Source organism: Malus sylvestris, chromosome 15, assembly GCF_916048215.2.
Source record: "Malus sylvestris chromosome 15, drMalSylv7.2, whole genome shotgun sequence".
NCBI lineage: Eukaryota > Viridiplantae > Streptophyta > Magnoliopsida > Rosales > Rosaceae > Malus > Malus sylvestris.
The window spans coordinates 46,283,966-46,305,917 of record NC_062274.1 but is presented as its reverse complement, the minus strand read 5'-3'; the positions used below and the strand labels follow the sequence as shown (position 1 = coordinate 46,305,917).

The 21,952-nt window shown below is 39.1% G+C and overlaps 3 protein-coding genes across 10 annotated transcripts; 2 read left to right on the top strand and 1 right to left on the bottom strand.

Moving 5' to 3' along the window:
- Positions 1-988: 988 nt before the first annotated feature.
- Positions 989-4,929, top strand: LOC126605408 (phosphoribosylaminoimidazole-succinocarboxamide synthase, chloroplastic-like). Its single transcript, XM_050272805.1, has 12 exons — positions 989-1,373; positions 1,563-1,664; positions 1,854-1,983; positions 2,282-2,374; positions 2,457-2,545; positions 2,727-2,807; positions 3,257-3,346; positions 3,449-3,538; positions 3,641-3,691; positions 3,777-3,823; positions 4,428-4,485; positions 4,570-4,929. The coding sequence occupies exons 1-12, from the start codon at positions 1,056-1,058 to the stop codon at positions 4,630-4,632; spliced, it is 1,212 nt and encodes a 403-aa protein (XP_050128762.1). The 5' UTR covers positions 989-1,055; the 3' UTR covers positions 4,633-4,929.
- Positions 4,930-5,482: 553 nt separating this feature from the next.
- LOC126605403 (pentatricopeptide repeat-containing protein At5g27460-like) lies at positions 5,483-8,420 on the bottom strand. Of its 2 annotated transcripts, XR_007616939.1 has the most exons (4): positions 8,061-8,419; positions 6,588-7,860; positions 6,248-6,400; positions 5,483-6,082 (listed from the first exon to the last, which is right to left on the bottom strand). XR_007616939.1 is itself a non-coding variant. In XM_050272794.1 (2 exons), the coding sequence occupies exons 1-2, from the start codon at positions 8,355-8,357 to the stop codon at positions 6,628-6,630; spliced, it is 1,530 nt and encodes a 509-aa protein (XP_050128751.1). In that variant the 5' UTR covers positions 8,358-8,420; the 3' UTR covers positions 6,484-6,627. The 2 variants fall into 2 exon arrangements, 1 of the variants encoding a protein (XP_050128751.1); XM_050272794.1 differs by lacking the exons at positions 5,483-6,082; positions 6,248-6,400 and having other exon boundaries at positions 6,484-7,860; positions 8,061-8,420.
- Positions 8,421-8,541: 121 nt separating this feature from the next.
- Positions 8,542-21,925, top strand: LOC126605404 (chaperone protein dnaJ 1, mitochondrial-like). 7 transcript variants are annotated; one of them, XM_050272795.1, is made up of 20 exons: positions 8,542-8,709; positions 8,798-8,903; positions 8,995-9,063; positions 9,158-9,249; positions 9,676-9,759; positions 9,936-9,974; positions 10,281-10,436; positions 10,527-10,568; positions 10,662-10,749; positions 11,821-11,885; positions 12,039-12,101; positions 12,192-12,264; positions 12,735-12,826; positions 17,655-17,726; positions 18,099-18,155; positions 18,949-18,997; positions 19,081-19,150; positions 19,847-19,942; positions 20,411-20,580; positions 21,609-21,925. In XM_050272795.1, exons 1-19 carry the CDS (start codon positions 8,683-8,685, stop codon positions 20,508-20,510), a joined length of 1,440 nt encoding a protein of 479 aa, XP_050128752.1. In that variant the 5' UTR covers positions 8,542-8,682; the 3' UTR covers positions 20,511-20,580; positions 21,609-21,925. The 7 variants fall into 7 exon arrangements, with proteins under 7 accessions (XP_050128752.1, XP_050128754.1, XP_050128758.1 ...); XM_050272796.1 differs by having other exon boundaries at positions 8,543-8,709; positions 10,284-10,436; XM_050272797.1 differs by lacking the exon at positions 21,609-21,925 and having other exon boundaries at positions 20,375-20,549.
- Positions 21,926-21,952: the final 27 nt, after the last annotated feature.

Genomic DNA, 21,952 nt, shown 5'->3' with positions numbered 1-21,952 from the left:
AGCTCTTGGCCGGAAGTTTGGGCAATTTTCAAAGCTTCGTAACTCAATCGTTTCTTAACCAAATTCAACCCATACTATATCAAAATGAAGATAGGAAAGTGTAGAATAATATCATACCTATTTCAAAGCTCAATGGGTGCCGGAGATGGCCGGAAAATAGCCTCAAAGTTGACTGGTCCAAGTGAAAACTTGAAAACTCACCGGAAATTGGGTAAACTTTAAACGTTTATAACTTCTTCAATACTCAACAAAATCAAGTGATTTAAAAACGAAAATCATACTTCTCGACGAGACGAAGGGAATGGTACCTTTTTCGACAGCTAACTCGCCCTTTTTTGGTCAGAAAATGGCTCGAAAGTGACTATCTCGAGACCAAGATAGCCACTTTCAAACAGTTTTTGGCCAAATCACGGCGAGTTAGCTGTAAAAAAAAGGCACCATTCTCTTTGTTTTTGAATCACTTGATTTCTTTGAGTATTGAAGAAGTTTTGAACGTTTAAAGTTTACCTAGTTTCCGGCGAGTTTTCAAGTTTTCACTCGGACCTGTCAACTTTGAGACTATTTTCCGGCAATCTCCGGCAACCATTGGGCTTCGAAATAGGTATAATCTTATTCTACACTTTCCTATCTTCATTTTGATTTATTATGGGTCGAATTTGGTTAAGAAACGATTGAGTTACGAAGCTTTGAAAATTGCCCAAATTTCCGACCAAGAGTTCCAGGACACTTAACAGAGTTTTTAACGGAAGGACTAAAATGATGGATGATAGACAAATTGAGGGACCACTTTTATTGATTTGGAATCTCAGGGACCAAAGTGATGTGTTATGTAAATCTCATGGATCATTTTGACGATTTACTTTTTTTCAATTGATTTTTATTCGTTTTTCTTCTTCCAAGTTTTCTGATCCTTTAGATCAGAGCATACAAATCTAACCGTTGAAAACCAACGGCTGATGTCTCACGCAATTAAAAAGTAAAAACCAACGACAGTACATAAAAGCGCAACGGCCGAATCTGCGGCCACCGCGAGACTCCAATTTCAACCGCCGCAAATGGCCCAGTATACTCCAACCTTAAACCCTCCCAAAGCCCTAATCCTCAAGCGCTCAAATCCCGATCCCTCTTTCTCTTCCTTCTCAACATTCACAACCCCAAAACCCAAATCCATTAACTTCCCAAAATTCTCCATGTCAGTCACGGCGGCCCAAAACCAGCAGCACTACCAGGAACCGCCGTCCTTGGAAGCTCTAATCAACGGTGCTCGCAAAGAAGAGGTGCTTGGCGTTATCAAGAGTTCGTCGTTTCACTGCCTCTCCGAAACCAACCTCCACCTCACAGTTCCTGGCCTCAAATCCAAAATTAGAGGCAAGGTATGAAAAACCCAAATAAAAAAAGATGACTTTTTTTTATTTTTGCTTCATTTATTTTTCATATATTTGTTCAATGTCTGTAGTGGATTTTGCTTCACATATAACTTGGGATTTTGTTTCTCAAGAAACCAACTTTTGGGTTTTTTTTTTTAATTTAAATGGGAATAGGGGTAATTCTCTGTTTTACAGGTTAGAGATGTTTATGACAATGGGGATTATCTAGTTATGGTTACGACGGATAGGCAGAGTGCATTTGACAGAATTCTTGCTTCCATTCCCTTCAAAGGACAGGTGTGTTCCCAGTTCATACCCCAAAGGAAGTAAATTTCTTATATGTGAGTTTTCTGTATTGCGTTTAGTTGAATTTGTTACGGAAAAAGAGTCATCACACAATGTGTTATCGAAAATACAGTAGTCAATACATGGTTGATGGATAACTAGTAGTAGTATCTGAAATTTCATTGTTTCTATGATATTTAGGTCCTTAATGAGACAAGTTTATGGTGGTTTGACAAAACTCAACACATAACTTCGAACGCAGTTGTTTCGGCTCCAGATGAAAATGTAACAATTGCAAAGAAATGTTCTGTTTTTCCCGTTGAGTTTGTGGGTAAGATATTATATTCATTGTGTTTAGCACTTTTTAAATTAGCTATTTATGCATCTGCCTAGTCTTTCATCTTCATAATTATGGAGGAAAAGTATGATAGCTTAAACCTTTTTCTTTACTTCTTCTCATAATTATGAAGGAAAGTATTTTAATTAATACTGCAGATAAAATTTTGGTGATGAATTGGCTTGCTTTTTTTCTTTCCTTGTCACGTAAAGTTAGTAGTTGTTGAGTCAAAAATTTCATACGTTCATTAAGTTATAAAGTCGTTGCACTACTTTTGCTGCTAATTTTGTAGTCAGAGGTTTTGTGACGGGAAGTACTGATACGTCATTATGGACGGTCTACAAAAATGGTGCTCGAAATTACTGTGGCAATGTACTCCCAGATGGTGCGCTCTCTGATTATTAATTATTATTATTTTTTTTAAAATTTAAAACAAAATTTTGTCTCATTGTTTATTCATGTTCTAGGCTTGGTAAAAAGCCAAAAGCTTCCTGCAAATATACTCACACCGACAACTAAGGCTGCAGATCATGATGTTCCCGTTACCCCAGATGAGGTTTGCTCTCTTTGATATCATTTGTTATCTAACTCGGACAAAAAGGGAAGGAGAAAAGAGTATCGTAATACTAATGTCGGATAATCAATTTGTGTTGTAGATGGAACTAGGTCATTATGTTGTGCTGGTTTTTCTAGTGGGTTTGAATGTATTAATATAGCTTCATGCAATTTTCTCGCAGATAATTGAACGCGGACTAATGACTCAAGCTGAGTATGATGAAGTAAGCAGGAAAGCACTAAGCCTGTTTGAGTACGGACAGGTAAATCGCCTTTCTTCTTATCGTCTTACTGGAATGAACCTCTTAAAATGTAATATCTGAAAACATATTGAGACAAGAGCCAGCCTTAAAAAAATTCTTTTGATCAGTTTGAAAAGTTTTTAATTTATTTCCCCTCTTGTTTCAGTTTTTTTTTTTTTTTTTTTTTCTGGTTCCTTATTGATCATGTAGGGTCACAACTCTTTGTTGTATGCTTTGATCTTGGTCTTTAATTTTGTATTTGGTGTACTGCTTCCTTTACCAAGGATTTTGTGTGTGTGTGAGTGTAAGTTTATCGAGCATAAACATTGAGCAATCCAAATAAAATTGGCCAAGGTAACCAGCTGTATGTTTTTGTGGGGAATTATCATAATTGAGTTCAGATACTGACCGAATCAAGTTCTTGACTATCAGCCAGTCTTACCAGTTATACCATTTACTTCATGCTGCAGCATGTGGCATTGGAACATGGCTTGATATTGGTAGACACAAAATATGAATTCGGAAAGGGCCAGGATGGTTCCATTCTTTTGATTGATGAGGTTTAGCTTTCTCTTCTGTAAAGTTTAATAGTTCTCTCGGACTCATACTACACTTTTTCAAAGAATGTAATGAGAGTTGATTTCCACTCCTTTCCATTGTAGGTGCATACACCTGATTCAAGTAGATATTGGATTGCACATACTTATGAGGAGCGATTTCAGAATGGTCTTGAACCTGAAAATGTTGATAAAGTATGCAATGCATTGATACTGTTATGTTCTATTCGCACTTTTAATCTTATGATCTTATAGACAAATTACATTTTGTCTGATGTTTATATCTTTAATTTTTAGGAGTTCTTGAGGTTGTGGTTCAAAGATCACTGCAATCCTTACGAAGATGAGGTAGGCACATGAAGTTCAATTATATTTCTTTTTTGCGTTTGCATGTGAAAATTTCAAATCTCACTGTGATGATTCAAAAATTTAGGTCCTCCCTGATGCTCCTGAGGAACTTGTTTGTGAACTAGCTTGGCGGTATGTCACTTCTTTACTGTGCCTTATCATAATTTATCATATACTCTATTATAATGCCTTCTACATGCTTCATGGATGTAAACAAGGAGTGTTAATCCGGCCAGCCGATCCAGCAGGTCAGGAGCACCTGTAGGCTTGATTCGAGCCACTTAAATCCCAAAATACTTGATAAAAACTACTAATTGACTTGTTAGAAATTTGTACTTGGTAATGCATTTTATGATGGAATATCATCTTAATTGAAAGACATCTGATTTTCCTACCTTGTTGATGAGGGGTTTGTTAGGGTATTCTGTCTAAGCAAAACATGGACGGGTATCTGACAGTAGTACTAGTATGTATTGTCTTTTAATCCTTCGTCCCTCTGCTCATATTGTGATTAGGAATGTTTCGCTGATGTCAATTCATCCTTCGTTCCCTCCTACCTCGCTTTCCTGGGTTTCCCTTCCTCCTCCCCTATCTGTCTTCCCCTTGTATCTAAATAGAATTACCCTTGCCCTTATTGTGTTATTGTTTGATAAGCTCCGTACAGAAGTGTCGAAGTTTCAAGATTTTTGTACCTACTACTACTACTACTAAAACTGATATTATTCTTTGATGACAGATACATTTTCCTGTACGAGACAATAACAAAATCAAAATTCAAGTTGCCCTCCACAGAGGTAAAAAATAAACATACTTAATTTAACATGTTACGAGTATTTTGTAGAGATTATTGTAACATAATTTTTGGCTTTTTCATTCAGGAACCAATACATGATCGGATATCACGAAATGTTGCACGGGCGTTGGCATCTCTGGCTCGATAACTTGGTAGTGTGAAGAAGAACAAATTTTGTACTGGAATCGAGTTAACCCTTCCTTTCCACCCGAAAGAGGAAAGTATCCGAAATGATTGGAAGCAGTTTGTTGTGCTGTTTCATGGATATTGTCTCTAGGTTTGGGGTTTAACCAGTGGCTTGTATCCATCAATAGGCTAGGTAATACTGGGTATAATTAAGCCAAAAGCATTTTAGGCTGCCATAAGCTTTGCTTCAAGTGTGCTTGCGTACTTACATGTCATGAGTCCTTATATTATTGGTTCCCCCGTTACAATAACTACCAAATTAACCTTTGTTTTTTCTGACCTAGTACAAAATCAACATTATGCGTAAGTAGCCCTTTACCACAATGGTGGAAAGGCGTTAAGCCCCGTTAAGCATGTTCATATCTAACTTGAGAGACTTAAATAGACTTAACGGAGACTTATCCAAATTTTTTCACCACAAGGTTATCTTCCGATTACCCTATTATCATGGAGATCATTAATCTAATTTAGCCTTTTATATTTGTTTTTGAACGATTATCTCTCAAATTAGATATGAACATGGTTATTTCTTTCCCAAACTTGATATGAGCACAAGTTTTAGAGGTAATTAAGTTTCTAATTCCATCTATTTAAAGCATTCATTATGGTTGAGGAACAAAGATTAATTTTGGGCATGAATTCTAACAGACTTCACCATGATGATTTTAAATCCGATTTTTTCACCAAAAATGCTATCTTTCGATTATCCTATTAGCATCTGGACCATTAATCCAATTTAGCCAATATAAAAAGTAAAGTACCTATTTTAATTCACATATAATTAAATTCACACACAAAGGGCACGTGAACGCTTCTGGGCCAAATTTGCAGATGAATAGGTAACCGAATGAGCAATAATGTTTCATTCATACAATTCACAAGCACCAATTGGCTTAACTAGCATTCAAATGCAGGACTACTAGGAAATTTCTTGCACGACAGAAAAGCTCACGACGACTTTGTAATTTCCACAAAAACACAAGCATTCAAAATTTGGTCATCCTCTTGACGAACTAAGGACCATTCATTGTTCTTTGTTTCAGTGTGTGACGGCAATTATGAGTGCATTCACCAAGAAAGGGGAGGACAAGGAGAATGTTGCTGAAGAAGCTTGACAGAACCTAAGATCTTGGAAAGTGCACTTGCAGGAAAGAACTTATTCGGAGGAGAAACAATTGGCTTTGTGGACATAGCTGCCGGCAATCATTGTTCTTCGTTACTGAAACCTAATTGATACTGAGACCCTGCCACTGCTCAAAGCTTGGTTTGGAAGAGTTCGCGAGGCTCCTGTTCTCAAACAATGCCTGGCCCCTCAAGAAATATTGCTGGAGCACAACAGAGGCTTTCAGCCTTTCACAAGATCTTGACAGCACCATCAAGTTGAAGAGTTCGATGGCATCTCTCACTGGTCCCTGCATATTTTTATCACCAATTCATTCACAAAACTGGTTATGTACGAGGAATAACATGGGCATCAGCTCAGTTCAGGATATCATAAACAAATAAATAGGTAAAGTATGAGTAAAATGTTTGCATTTCAGCAGCGTTTTAAAGAGATAATAGCAGGGAAAATTAACCTTAAAGTTCATGAACAATGAGAAAACTGGAGAGACTAGGATCAATGTTTCTCTCCCACTTTAAGTAACGAAAAACAATTGCTACTTTGAGTTTGATTCACCCACAAACAGTCAAAGAAGCATTATACTGTCCCTTGAGCCTTCACAGGAAGCCTAAGTTACCATGCAGAAATGTTTACCATAGTTAGTAAATTCGCATATAATACGCATATTATAAACATATTTGTATAATTAGGTTTGAATGAATAAATAAATATTAAAATTAAAAAATACTCGCCGAATTTTTCAAGGTATTATTTTAGCAAAGTTGCCGAATAATACAGGTATTCACGCACTATACCTGTTTCGTATTTTACTAACTATGCTGTTTACAATTATAGTCACACCCTGAAGGCTTGAACAAGGGCAGAAGTCTCTTCATCCATCTCGACTTTGTCCTCCTCCATCATCTTCAGGATGTCAGAGGCTGATCTCTGAGCAGAAAGGTGCATTCTAAGCAGTGATTTGTATAATGTCGAACTTGCAAAACCGAATGAACGTATAACTCTGATATACCAATTTGCATACTCAATGTTCCCATGCTTTTCGAAATAATCGGCAAAGGCCATTACAGTTTCCTCCGATGGCCTCCAATGACAATCTTGCAACATACAAAACCCTTTTTTCATCGCTTCAACGGCTTTGTCCATGTTCTGGCTTTTCAACCGTCCTTCCATAAGGATCTCCCATGTCTTATAATTTGGTTGACCGCCTCTCTCCAATGTGTGTAGATGCAATGCCTCAGCTTTCTCAGTCATTCCATTCCGCATATATGCACCAAGAAGGACGTTGGAGACTCGAATATCATAACTAAAGCAATTGGACTCCCACTCCATAAAAATCCTCTCGGCTTCCACAGTATCACCTAACTTCACCAAGCACAACAGTATCTGCATGTAATTGGTACATGGAATTCTCCCAGCTACCGCTTTACTAGCTTTCCAAAGTCGCAGAACGTCCTCTTTACTATTTAAAGACGCATATTGTGTAATGAGGAAAGAATAACCAAGGCGATTGCAATTAGACAGCTTCTTTTCAGCACTTCTCAGGGCGAAACTGGCTTTCTCAACAAGCCCTGCCTTCATATAGATACCGGCTAAAGTAGACAGAGTGCTCCATCCAACCTCGACGTTGTTATCATTCAACATTTCTTTATAAACCATCTCCACCGAACCAAAACCGGATAGCTTTGCATTCGCATTCATCCAAAGGTTATAGGATAAAACAGTTAAGGGTATCTTGTTTTTCTTCATCTGCTGTACAACAAGGGGCACTTTCCCATATTCAGATGTGGACATATACAGCTTCATCATCTCGTTATACGGGTTAGGGTTCACAATGAGCCCCAACCCGCCAAGCTTCAGCATGAGCGCCTCGGCTTTCTCTGTGTCCCTCTCCACAACATAACCATGAAGAAGGGGGAGACAAGCAGTTTTTTTTGAAGCAGTGCTAAGTTGCTCAAAATACTCTTCAGCTTCCAACATACCATTCACATTTATGATTGACTGCAACCTCATTGCATGATCACCCGGCGACATTCGAAAATCGCTTCGGGTTTCCATCCATGTTAGCACCTGATATCATCATAAACACAATCTACAAATTCAAAACTTACCCCATTCAACCATGGATTATGCAACTCTTCTCCTTCTAAATTGACAAAGTTTCCAAATTTTCATGTAAAGATGTAGGACTTTAACTTTAAAATATCTGCAGAGAGTCCTAATTTACAAACTTCAAGAACATTTTGGGCAAACATGATAAAAATTGATACCTGGAGAGCGTGGTTGAAGCGCTTGGACTTCAGGAGCTGAACGGAGACACGGCGGAGTTCGAGAACGGAGACCCTGTGGCCTCCATCGACCCAATTCTGAATCACGGTGGTTGCGCTCCGGTCCGGTTTTCTCAGCCCCATAATCTTGCTCTGAAGCTCGTCGTCTCTGCGCCTATCCACCGACGAAAACGAAGACGAAGACGAAGAGCAGAGAGATGACAGCGGCCTCCGCCTTGCCGAGCTTGCAAAATGCGGGACCCATCGTCTCATGCCGGCGAAGATTTCACGGCCAGCCATGGAAGTCCAAGACGGCGGAATTCACAGCAAGTCCTCTAAGTCTTTGCTGGGGTTTAAGGAAGAGCAAGGACTGTACTTGGTGGGTCCCAGTCCCAGAATATGTTACCCCAAACGGCACCGTTTTCGTGGTTTTAAAGACATAAACCCCCCGGGCACGCAAAGTGTTGAAACAAAACCCCGTCGGTGGCGGGTGAAATTACCCGAATTGGACCGTCGCTCTCGCTTTCCGATTCTTCTTCTTCTAGCAAATTGCAAACAAAAATCCCAAAATTAAAGTATTTGGAGCTTCATCGATCACAGTAGTCGATCCAAACACCTCTCGAAAATGCGAAGCTCAAGCTTCCTCGGCCTGGTGAGCGACGCGAACTCGACCACTGATTCTGTTATTCTTCATGAATTTTGCTTTATTCGTAGAGTTTATATATGGATTGGAAATGCAGCTTCGGAGGCGGCTGGTGTCGTCGGTGGCGGCAGAATCGCCCATTGATCAAGCAGATTGGACCCGGAGCCTCTCCTCGCTCAGTGAGGCATTTTATCGAACACCTGGTGAGCTTTATCAACTTCCTGTTCTTACCCCATTGTTTTGTGGTTAGGAGAACTCCCAATCGGTCTTAATTTCTATGATCTTTGAACTTAGGTTCGAGCTCCGGCGGGTCGGTGGCTGGCTTGGCTAGCACATTGGGAATTCGTTATTTCCATGCCTCAGGTTTTCGCACATTCTCTCTCTCTCTCTCTCTCTCTAGCAGGGAGTAGGAAACAGAATCTTTTGGGTTTATGGCTTAAAGTTGATATCTTTGCAGGGTTTTGCCGAGCAGCTGAACGAGATTATTATGAGACTCTTGGTGTTTCGAAAAATGCAAGCCGAGATGAGATTAAAAAAGCATTTCGCACGGTCAGTTTTATTTTCAGTTGCATGTATGTAGTTCTATAAAGGATTTTGGGTGTAATTTTGAGGTCTGGTTTGAATAGAAGGAATACCGTGGCTAAAGCTATTGCATTTCATATAGTATTCACCATATACATTGTAGGAACAATGTTGATAATTTAATATGTTAATTCAGCATCTGGTTCAGTTTAAAATGCATTTGCTTGTTCGAAAGAAAAATGTTCTGGTTGGATGTGGAGTCGGAGGAATTTTTTCAACACAAATGAATATTGTACGAAGTATTAAGTTGGAATGTAAAATGTGCAATAATGCTGGTCATGTCATTTCCCTTTTCGTGTTTCTTTCCACTCTTCTTATCTGATTATATAGTAACTTGTTGCGTACTTCTCCATGATAAAAGTATCTTAATTTTTTACACTATTATGAATGCAGCTTGCCAAGAAATACCATCCAGATGCAAATAGGGACAATCCTTCTTCTAAAAGAAAATTTCAAGAGATAAGAGATGCCTATGAGGTTTGACTTGTGGCCGGGTTGCATTTTACCCAAATTCTGTTTCTGAATGAATTTTTCAAACTGGTCACCCTGCTTAGTAATCCCATAATTACCAAAACTTGTACTATTTTTTAAGCAATCATAAATTTTGATGTGTAGGATTTCCTTTAATCTTATTTTTTCATTGTTAAATCCAGACTTTGCAAGATCCTGAAAAGAGGGCGCAATATGACAGGGTAATGACTCCGTCTCTCTCTCTCTCTCTCTCTCTCTCTCTCTCTCTCTCTCTCTCTCATACCCACACAAACACTACACATTGTTTTAGCTAGTTTTTGTAGTAAAAAAGTTGAATCTGTTTAGTGAGTACTCATCTTCGATTATTCTCCCTTTTTTTCAGTTTTTATTTTTCTTGTACATGGAAGAAAGTGGTGTGCATGTTGTGCTTTTTCCATCAAAAGTTTAATAGCTTCTTTGCAATAAAAATCCTTAATCCCATATAGTGTTTTTAGATCTAACTCAGTTGTTCTTTCTGCCCAATGGAGAAGCGTTCAAGTGGGTCAGAAAACGTAGGATATACAGCTGGAGGTGCAGACGGGTTTAGGTATGAGAATCAGAGTCACGGTACTGCTGGTGCAGAGGGGTTTAGATATGGTTTTGAAACTAATTTTTCCAGTTCATTCCATAAAATATTCCAAGAGGTATGTCAGTGCCTGTTCTATCATCAAACTTAATTGCAGCTTGTTGAAACCATTAATCTTCGTTACTCTGATAGACACTTGATACTGCAGATCTTTGAACATGAGTTTGATCAAGTTGGATCAAATATCCAGGTAAGCTTGGTTCGCTTATGGTCACACTTCTCATGTGGTTCACCTTCTGTATTTCCAAGATGAAATGATTAATGTTTTTAATGTGTTTCATAGGTGGAGTTGTCACTTTCTTTCTCTGAAGCTGTTAAAGGATGCACAAAGCATCTCTCTGTCAATTCACACGTTCCCTGTGATTCTTGCCGTGAGTAGATTAAATATTTTAAGATCCGATTGCGGGTTTTAATAGCAAATCTCTAAATATAACATAGATCTCAAAAATTATCATTGTGTCTTTTGAAAACTTTTGACCATAAAGATGACCACTATTTATTTACTATTTTATATGGAAGATTGGTAATGGATTTCTTTTATACTCTTTTTCTTTAATTTTATTTTATATTATTTGGTTGTATAGAAATTAAGAATCATGGCTAGTGTTTAGCATAAATTCTGTTGCTTAGTTGTACAAGGAACCACTTTTTTGGACTCTAATATTCCCATTATGTATGACTATGATATTTCACGATGGGAAGTGTGTTGGAATTTCTCTTTCTTGTTTGGTCTGGGCTCAGATTCCAGGTTACAGGGTCTAGAATATGTGTCCCAGTTCAGGGGTCTGGCTGGACATCGGGGTTTGTGTCTGAAATCCAGGGTTTATGTTTGGGATGTTGTGTTCAGTTTATGAGGTTTAGGTTTGAGTTTGTCATGTGGGATTTGTGCATAAGGTCTGATTTTTGCGCTCTAGGGTCCACGGCTTGGGCATCTATGGACTTGGGAGTCAACTATTAGGGTTTCCAGGTTTGGGTGTGATCAGAGTCCAACGTTCTGGCTATTAAAGTCCCATTATCTTTGAATTCTGGATTAACAGCTATCTTGGTCTACTTTAAGATAAGATTTTGAACTTCTACAATCCATTTTAAAGTTCCCTCCCCAAATCACAAATCTGATCTTAAGTTCCCAAACAAAGTACACTAGCGACATGCTATCATCACCTAGGATAGAAAAGAACATGTGTGAAAGAAGAAATGACTGTAAACTAGAACCATTATGGCAGAAAAATTGTATTCGGATGGTATTAAGCAAAACCCTGCTATCAGGAGAGTGACGAATAACTCCGCTCTTTAATCGGAATGACAAACAATAATTCAAACAAGATTATTGTCGAAAAGTTTGCGCACATCTTTGGATTCATAGTTTTGCATTGTTTGTTTTCATGATCAATTAGTCCCTTGTTATAAGTAATTTCTCTAGTACCTTATATTTCATAATGCAGATGGGCATGGCTATCCACTAAATGCCAAGACCAAAGTTTGTCCTACTTGTAGAGGTATTGGGAGAGTAAGTCTTAAAGATCTACGCTGATTATGATTATGGGAATATTTCTTCTAAAAGGAGTCAGTTTGAGCAGATGATTATTTTATATTTTTCATTCTACAAGTGCGACAAATTATTAACTACAATAGTCTGTTCTGACGTTTAATCTCCTACCAGGTTACAATTCCTCCATTCACATCAACATGCAGTACGTGTAAAGGATCCGGCCAAATAATCAAGGTTTAACTTGATTCCCAATGAGAAGAGTATTTTGGTAAATTGATTGATGCAAATAATATTGTTGGTGTTTAATTTATCTACCTGTCGCAGGAATATTGCTTGTCATGCAGAGGAGTAGGGATTGTTGAAGGTGTTAGACAGGTTGAAGTTTCAATACCAGCAGGTTGGTAATAGATTGTTTGATTTGATTAACGGGGTTGAACAATGGGTTTTCTGATCAGTATGCTCTCCCATTTGTGTTACATAAATATCATTTGGCTATAGAGAACTGGTATCGTATATTTATATGGGGAGACAGAATTAAATGGTCAATTGAATATAAGTTCAGAAAACATGGACAATCTTGTCAAGAATTTATACAAAGGAAGCTGCTTTGCTATACTTGGTTGCCACTATGTATGATAATATTTGGTTTACTCTTATTTTTAATTCTATCTCCAGCATAAAAAAATGATATAACTGTAGACAAACTTACTGAGTGCACTCAATGTGAAACTGAGTGCCCTGGATTAAGAGAGGGTAGATTTGAGTCATCATGATGTAGCAATGTCCAGATTTTATCATATGTTGTGATTTCAAAATTGAACTTTCATAATCTCTCTCTCTCTGTCTCTATCTCTCTCTCTCAAATAGGTGTGGAGTCTGGAGACACAATCAGCATTCCAGAGGCTGGGAATAGTGGGGCACGAGGAAGTGAGGCAGGCTGGCTATACATTAAAATAAAGGCACAACTTACTCTATTTCTTTTATAGCATGTTCTAATAAAGTGTTGTGGAGGACTTAATCCTGTGCTTGCCCTTAATAAGAGGACAAGCTGGAATTGTGTCAAGCTTCTGGAATTTTATCACAGCATATGATTATTTGAGGGAACACTACCTCAACCTACATGCTCCACTCACAAAGCTTCAACATACAAGCTTCAACAAAAGAAAATTCAAAGAACTTAGCGAAGAAGGCTTTGGTGTATTTAACACAATACGTTGAAATGAAGGAAAGCTTATTTATTGATATCCCCGATAAGTTACAAATATGTACATATACTTGAGTTAAAATAAACAAACAAGAGGGAGCCTTCACAAAGGTTGCTTAGGAGAAGTCTCAGCAGTCGGTAGAGCCCCAGAAAGAGAAGGCACCGGAGGGGGATCATTCGGAGCCTCAGTACTGGACAGAACCCTAGAAGGAGGAGGCATCAGAGGTTGATCATTTGGAGCTTCATTACGCGGTACAGCCCCAGAAGACGAAGGCAATAAATGCCTTTGGAACAAACCCACAAATCTCTGATGATCAAGTAAAACCTGACCATCAGATTCCTTCATCTGGTCAAGTTTCCTCTTCATGTTTGTAGCATAGTCATGTGCGAGCCGGTGCAACTGTTTATTCTCATGCTTGAGCCCTCTAATCTCCTGTTTGAGACTCATCACTTCAGCCGCCAATGATTCAACTTGGCGGGTTCGAGCAAATAGGCGTTGGGCCATATTGGACACAGAACCTGCACACTGAACACTGAGAGCCAGAGAATCCTTAACAGCCAACTCATTAGACTGTTTGGAAAGTAGTCTGTTATCTTTGGGAGTGAGAAGGTTCCTGGCCACTACCGCAGCGGTCATATCATTCTTCATCACGGAATCCCCAACGGTAAGAGGACCAGTAGGGGAGACGAAGGATGGGCGCCATATGTTGTCTGGAGAAGGCGGGGCTGCCTCTTCAACAAGGTTCAAGTCAAAACGACGGTCGGGGGGGCCATACATTTTCAAAGGTGTTGAAGAGAGAAGAGGTCGGACAAATCAAGATCTTAGAAGTGCATGAATGGAGCTTCTACTGGTGGATATTCAAGTGTGCTTTGGAACTTAATGTCAGCCCCTATAAAAATCTGCACTCGACGAAGCTTCAGAAATCGAAGAGGCGCCTGCTCAGAAATCAAAGAGGCGTTTGCTTTCTCAAAAGCTGGGCTGCTCAGAGACCACGAGGGTCGATCTCAGAAATCGAAGAGGCGTTTGCTTTCTCAAAAGCTGGGCTGCTCAAAGACCACGAAGGCCGATCTCAGAAATCGAAGAGGCTTGCTTTCTCAAAAGCTGGGCTGCTAAGAGACCACGAGGGCTGATCTCAGAAATCGAAGAGGCACCTACTTTTCCAGCCTTGTCAGCACCTGTCACACGCACACTCAGCTTTGCGGAAATTATGGGCATTCTGTCGAAGATTTCTGGCGAAGTAGAAAGCACATGAATCGTACTGTTCAATCACCCACTTCCCACACGCAACAGTAACTCATGGGTACCACATATAACTTTGCCAAAGTTCTCTGACAAAGTTGAGACACGTGAAGCTTGCAGCTCCCGCTACATCGCTCTGACCAAGAAGGGTAAAAGAATTGCAAAGAAACAACACTAACAAAGTTTAGACACATAAATTTTGAAGGTCTAGCTACCATATTATTACCCACAAGGGTAAAGGAACAGTACCATTGCTGGATAATTGGAAAGTCTGGGTGTGTCAACCTCTGTGCTTTGTGGCAAGGTAGACTAGCAAACATGCCCAACCTTTACTCACATTCGAGAAAACACTCCCAACAGGATTGCTTGCTCCAAAATCGAAGAGGCACCGCCCTCCGAATCTCGAGAGCCAGACTCCCAACATGATTACTTTCTCAAAAATCGAAGAGGGTAAAGGAACAGTATCATTGCTGGATAATTGGAAAGTCCCTGTGTGTCAACCTTTGTGCTTCGTGGCAAGGTAGACTAGCAAACATGCCCAACCTTTACTCACATTCGAGAAAACACTCCCAACAAGATTGCTTGCTCCAAAATCGAAGAGGCACCGCCCTCCGAATCTCGAGAGTCAGACTCCCAACATGATTACTTTCTCAAAAATCGAAGAGAGGGTAAAGGAACAGTACCACTGTTGGATAATTGGAAAGTCCCTGTGTGTCAACCTCTGTGCTTCGTGGCAAGGTAGACTAGCAAACATGCCCAACCTTTACTCACATTCGAGAAAACACTCCCAACAAGATTGCTTGCTCCAAAATCGAAGAGGCACCGCCCTCCGAATCTTGAGAGCCAGACTCCCAACATGATTACTTTCTCAAAAATCGAAGAGACACCACTCTTCGAATCTCGAGAGCCAGACCCCCAGCATGATTGCTTTCTCAAAAATCGAAGAGGCATCGTTCTCCGAATCTCGAGAGCCAGATCCCCGACAGGATTGTTTGTTCGAAAACCGAAAAGGCACCACTTTCCCAACTTCAAGAGCTGGATCTCCTTGGATAAAGCTTGTCTGTAATCTTCACACGCAACATCAGCTTTCCAGATACCACAGACCACTTTTTCAAAGTGCTCTGACAGAGTTAAAACATGTGAAGCTGGCAGCTCCCACTACCGTGCTATGACCAAGCAGGGTAAAGGAATAGCATTATTACTTGATGTTAGGGAGACTCCTATATATGTCGACCTCCATCCCTAACATTTTACCCATAAGCTAAGGCATGTTCTTCATGTTGCAACTGATAGAAGGGTGGAGAATCATCCTGGAGCGAGGCGCCGAAGTCGAATACTAGTTCAGATTAATCAAGGGCTGAGACTGGGGCAGACCTGCAAAAATGCTCAACCCTTTCTCTTATCTGAGAGGGCACTCCCAACAAAGCCTTTCGAAATATTCAGCTTTCTTTCCCCCCGATAATACCTCTGTAAACAAGCTATACTAGAGCAAGAATATCTCATATCATCAGGGTTAACAGCAAGAGTATCCCATATCATGCTTTTTCCCTGTCTTTTCCTTTGGCCTTGTTCTGACCTGCAAGACAAGGAGAAAGAGAGCAATCAGTCAGCACTTGGAATCAAGCTTCCAGCCAGGAACTGACTGCCTGGAACCCCTTACCTGATTACTTACCTGACATTGCTCTCGAGTACTCATCTTCAACATCTTATGCTTCCAGGGAAGATACCGCATCTGCCTGAGGAACAGATAGGGTAAGTGAGAAGGATACAAGGAAGCATGTGGAGACAAGCGTAACAGCACACGTGCCGATACATCCACTACTCTGTCAAAAGCAAAAGTATCCCATATCAGCAGGGTCGAACGTACTCTAGATTTGATGGACTTGTTTTGACCCTCAAATTCTTCAGTCGGCCTTATACTCTGGAGGAAACCAGAAAACCCTCCAGCCCGGTTCAAGAATAAGCCTGTGGAAAGTTACTTCTTCAAAAGCAAAAGTATCCCATATCATCTCTTCTCATTTTTCTTCTCTTTGTCCTTCATGCTGCCTGCAAGATAGGGAGAATGTGAACAATCAGCCGGAGCTCTGATTGCTTACCTTGTCTGTCACCTCTTTCAGCAGATCCCCTAGCCCGGCGACTTGGGGGACTCCTACTACATGGTTTGTATCGCGCTTGACCAAGCCTGAAACTACAAGTAAGCTTCAAGTGAAATTGATACATTACCTTGTGCATCTCTACCAGTTACAGATACCACCCCTGGATGGAGGAAGAGTACTTCCAGAGAAGATGCCACATCTACCTATGAGACAGATAAGGCAAGTCAAGACGATACCACACTCCGGTACTTAGAAGTTTCGTGGTTACGAGATCATTCTCCCACAATATTTCCTAATGTCATTTGTACTAAATCATTCACTTGTACTCACTAAAGGAGAGCTTGAACCTATGTACTTGTGTAAACCCTTCACAATTAATGAGAACTCCTCTATTCCGTGGACGTAGCCAATTTGGGTGAACCACGTACATCTTGTGTTTGCTTTCCTATCTCTATCCATTTATATACTTATCCACACTAATGACCGGAGCAATCTAGCGAAGATCACAAAAAGTGACCGTTTTCGCTACCTAGGATCTATCTTGCAAGAGAACGGAGAATTAGATGGAGATTTCAACCATAGAATACAAGCTGGATGGATGAAGTGTAAGAGTGCATCCGGCGTGTTGTGTGACCGTCGTAGGCCACTGAAGCTCAAGGGAAAATTTTATAGGACGGCAATAAGGCCAGCGATGTTGTATGACACAGAATGTTGGGCGGTGAAGCATCAACACGTACACAAAATGGGTGTAGCGGAGATGAGGATGCTTCGTGGGATGTATGGGCACACGATAAAGGATAAGATTGGGAATGAGGATATCCGAGGTAAAGTAGGAGTAGCCAAAATTGAAGGAAATATGAGAGAAAATCGGTTCCGGTGGTTTGGACATGTGCAAAGAAGGCCTACTGATGCTCCGGTTCGAAAATGTGACTACGGGACAGAGGTTCAGGGCCGAAGGGGTAGAGGAAAACCTAGGAAAACTTTGGAAGAGACCCTAAGAAAAGACTTGAGTACTTGGATCTAACAGAGGACATGATACAAAACCGAGCGCAATGGCGTTCTAGGATTCATATAGCCGACCCCACTTAGTGGGAAAAGGCTTTGTTGTTGTTGTTGTTGTTGTATATGATTATTTGAACTTGATCCAATGAAGGCTTGCATTCAAGTGACTAATTGTATAGAAGCTAGTATGGTTGCGAATGTGTATCCTGATATGCCTTGTCAAATTCCCTTTCTCTTTGGTGTAGGTTGATGAAGATCCTATCTTTGCTAGAGATGGTGCAGATCTTTATGTGGACTCTAGTATTAGCTTTACACAAGTGAGAATGATTCCTTGGTTTGATACGCCTAACAGCCACCTTATTTATATACTTTCTTTTGGCAACTTCTGGTGCTTTCCTCTTAGTATCATATGATGTTATATTTTTGTCTTTTTTCTTTTCCAAATTTACTTTTATCATCCTCATTATTGTTTTCTTTTCTCTTTCTAAAAACTTAATACTATTTCTTTTGTCAACTTCCATGTTTGCTCTAACTATTTATTCGTGCCCAAAAAAAATGGATAAGTATCTAATGCAGGTTATTTTCCAGTAGGCATTGAAGGCAATTTCGTTGTCCTATTGTCCCATTTAGATATAGTGTTTCTACAAGCGTTAAATATTACTTTTGATGCTGAAGTTTGAATATTTCAGGCTATTCTTGGTGGTACGGTTGAGGTACCAACTTTGTCTGGGAAGATAGAAGTAAAAGTAAGAGTTTTCTCTTTATTCTAACCTCCAGTATCTAAATAACTTGAAACTTTGTTGGCAATACTTTTCTGTGTAGCCACCAAATAAGTGAGCTTTGTTAGTTCTGTTAGGCAACTTGATAATTTATGAAGTACGCCCAACTACATGGCATGAGTTTGGGGTTTAGGGATCTTGAATTGGATACATTGGATGTGTACGATATGGTATAAAGCTGAGTGTAAGATGCAGAGTAGCTCTGGAGTCTTCCCATCCTGCTGATATTTGAAAATAAAATTAAAAAATTATTAAGGTCAGGAATCTAATGTGTTGTATGTCAGTCTCAGCATGATTTTTAAGTTCTTTGTTTCTTCCGTGTGGGCATTATTGAATTTTAAATGAGGATTTATGTACTAAAACAAATACTAAAGAATGAGAGGTAAACCCAATATGCTATATGTTAAAAGAAACATATGTAGTTAAATTGGAAAACTGATCATTTATCCTTTGGCTAATCTTATAACCGCCCTGTTCCCACTATGATGGCGGTCATTGTGGCAATGTTCTTATTTGTTTAGGGGCAGATTATAGTGTGAATTAGGCTGAATATTTATTTTATGGATTCAAATATTGGTGTTTCCTAATGAGACTGTATAGCTGACTTACCATATAGATTGGCTTTTTCTTGTGATTGGATTTCAGTTTTGCCGATTGATTACTTTTCTCTTTCAATTCTGCTTGTCTTCATATTTCTAACTGTTCCACTTTCTTCTTGATCCTACGAACTGACTCTTCCTTGTAATCATGGACCTGTTAGATACCAAAGGGGGTTCAGCCTGGCCAACATCTGGTACTAAGAGGCAAAGGTAACTAAATCATTCTTTTCAACTGCTGAAAATTTAGTACCTTTTTCTTCCTTGAAATTTGCTTAGCCAGTATATTGTTGCAGGACTGCCAAAACATGGTTTCCTAGTTAAGCATGGAGATCAATATGTGCGATTCCGTGTTAAATTTCCCACGTAAGCTGTCTTTATGATTTTGTATATCATATGTTTACGACTCAATATGACGACTTTTCCTTTTTTTGTTGTCTGCACATTGGTTTTTGGCACTGTTTGCAAACGTAATACATTTGTAATATGATTATTACTTGAGTCCTTTAGATCATACTTTGTTTTAATTGGTGTTTGTTTATACTTTTTTTTTTCCCTAAATAACTGTTTAGATTTATGAAAATACGCGTTTGCACTGATCAAGTAAAAACTGAGCTACTTGCTGATTTACCCCTGTGCTCAAGTACCTAAGTTGAATTAAAATCAGCACCCACCTCTGCTTTGCTCTGTGAATGATTTGTGGTATTATCTGGCAGAGACTACTGACTAGCATACTCTTGGTTAAACTTGTAACTGGCCCACAGGCTTAAGGCATCACTGGAGCTCATACACAGTTCTTCTGTCAATTTCTTTTCCTGGTGTTGGCTGTTGTACGGCTTCTAGATTAATTTCTACTCAACTACATATATAATCTTTATAGACATTTAGAGGAAGTCCTTTTGTTGCATGATGAGTACATTGTAAGACTGATATGATGTTCTATATTACTGTAGTTTAACGAATTGTAGATCTGGGTTCAATGGTTTTTTGACGTTGCAGTTAGTTCTACACTACTGAGCTATGAGAATGCTTTTATCTCATTCATCTTTTTTCTATAATAAGTGAACTCAACGAAAGGCAACGTGCTATATTAGAAGAATTTGCGAAGGAGGAAATTATTCATGGAGACAGTACTTCCAGTTCCAATGAAAGAGATTGGTAGGCCATTTACTCATAAAATGCTAGTTATATGATTCTTCCCCCCCCCCCCCCCCCCCCCCCCCAAGAAACATATATATTTTAAACAGTACTTAGTTGCTTTTGTAATGTGATAGTGTTTAAGCCACGGATTAGATTCTAGGGTAAGATACACGTATCACCCCTTTAGTTTCTTAATTGTTTTAAAGTTCCTGCTTTTCTAATATGAAGAAAATGTTAACCTCATGTCCTTAATTTGTGTCAGCCGAACTCTATTCATGTTTGTTAAATGTAACTGATGGAAGGCATTGTAAAATGCTCATCCTGTGAATTTTATGTTCAAAACAGCTTGGTGGAAGTCAAATGAGCATAAGATCAATTAGCTGAATTACCGATTATCGGTGAATCTTTGTCATTTTCTGATAGTGATGATTATCTTTAACTGGATAACAGGCTTTATCAGCAGCTATCTACTGGTTGAACTTACAGGTTTCAGAGAATCCTTGAACGTGTTTCGAAGCCTAGGTTTATGCTTGAACTCTCGATATTCATATTGATTCTTTTGTTGCTGAACAAATCCATGGGCTGAATGCTGGCCCCAGGCAATTTTGATCGAGATACATAGACTTTTCCATTCTTCCGAGTTCTGTTAATTAAAGGTACCAATCTTCTCATGACTAGTCAGCACATTCCCCACCCTTTTATTACCGTCCATTTTAATCTACTCAATTTGGTTGTATATGCAACTTTTAAATGTCAAAGTTTGAAAATAATGATTGTCCAATTATTGGCTCAATGATTCTTTTCAAATCTTCACTCTGAAAATTTTCCTCTTAGTGATCACTTTTATTGTATACATCACATTTTTGTTATTGGTTAGTGGCTACATATAATGTAATTATGAAGCAAGATAAGGAGCTGTCGGGATTTGTAATAAGCATTTAAGATACTTTGGTTTTGAGATTGGTAGTAAGCTTTAGGCCATTTTGATAACCATTTCGTTTTTGGTTTTTGGTTTTTGGTTTTCACTTTCGTTTTAGTGATAGAGGGGAAATACACGGGGGAAAGGAGGGATGAAGAGGAGTGGATAAAGGATGGTGGTAGAGATGTCAAAGAAATGTACAAGGAAAGACACACAGAATGAAAACTAAAAAGTATTTTAAGTAGTTTTGACTTCAAGACTATGTTTTCACTCACTCTTCCCCTCTCTTCCATTACCCTTCTTTCCCCCATATACTTTCCTTATGTCTCAAGCAGAAAAAGTGAACAAAAAACTGCAAACGAAATGGTTATCAAACGGGCACTTGGCTTAAAATTGGGTTTTGGAACCAGTCTCTCCTAAGCCAATGAGACTAAAAAATTTACTTAGATGGTATCATCAAGATGATTTATGCTTCTTGTTACAGCAATTCTATGCCTGTTATATGGTGTCATCATCTGTTGAAAGGCTTAGTATTTGTAGTCATTATTATCACTACTCGTGAAGCAGCTTCCTCTGGCTGAAATGTCAGCCGCTTTCGCAGTGGTGTATTGGTTAATTGTTCTGTCAACGACTTGAAAATGTTATAAAAATGCTAGCTTCGACTTATTGTCATGTTCGTAGTGAAAGCTCACGGCCTGGTCGGTCTGGGCGAATATGAAAGAAATTAAGTTGATCGTTAACTTCCTTTTTTTTCTTTTTTGGCAGGATGAAAGTTCGTGCAGGTTAATTGGAGTTGTTGAGGATTTACATGAAGGAAATGCACATTGCAAATATTTTGGTGACCTATAATTTAAAAATAAGATGCTCTGTTTAAATGCTAACATTCGTTTGAGCAAGTTCGGACTAGTATATATGAGCCCTTGATGAAAAAGAGACATATGCCCATTGTATTATCTATTATATCCCTTTTTTCTTTTGATAAACCATCATATCTCATCTTTGACGGTTAATACTTGAACAATAGCAACAAACACTAATCTGAAAAATGAACGGTTTAAATCAAGAGATTGAATATTTCTTAACGCCGTATTGGTACATACTTATATATT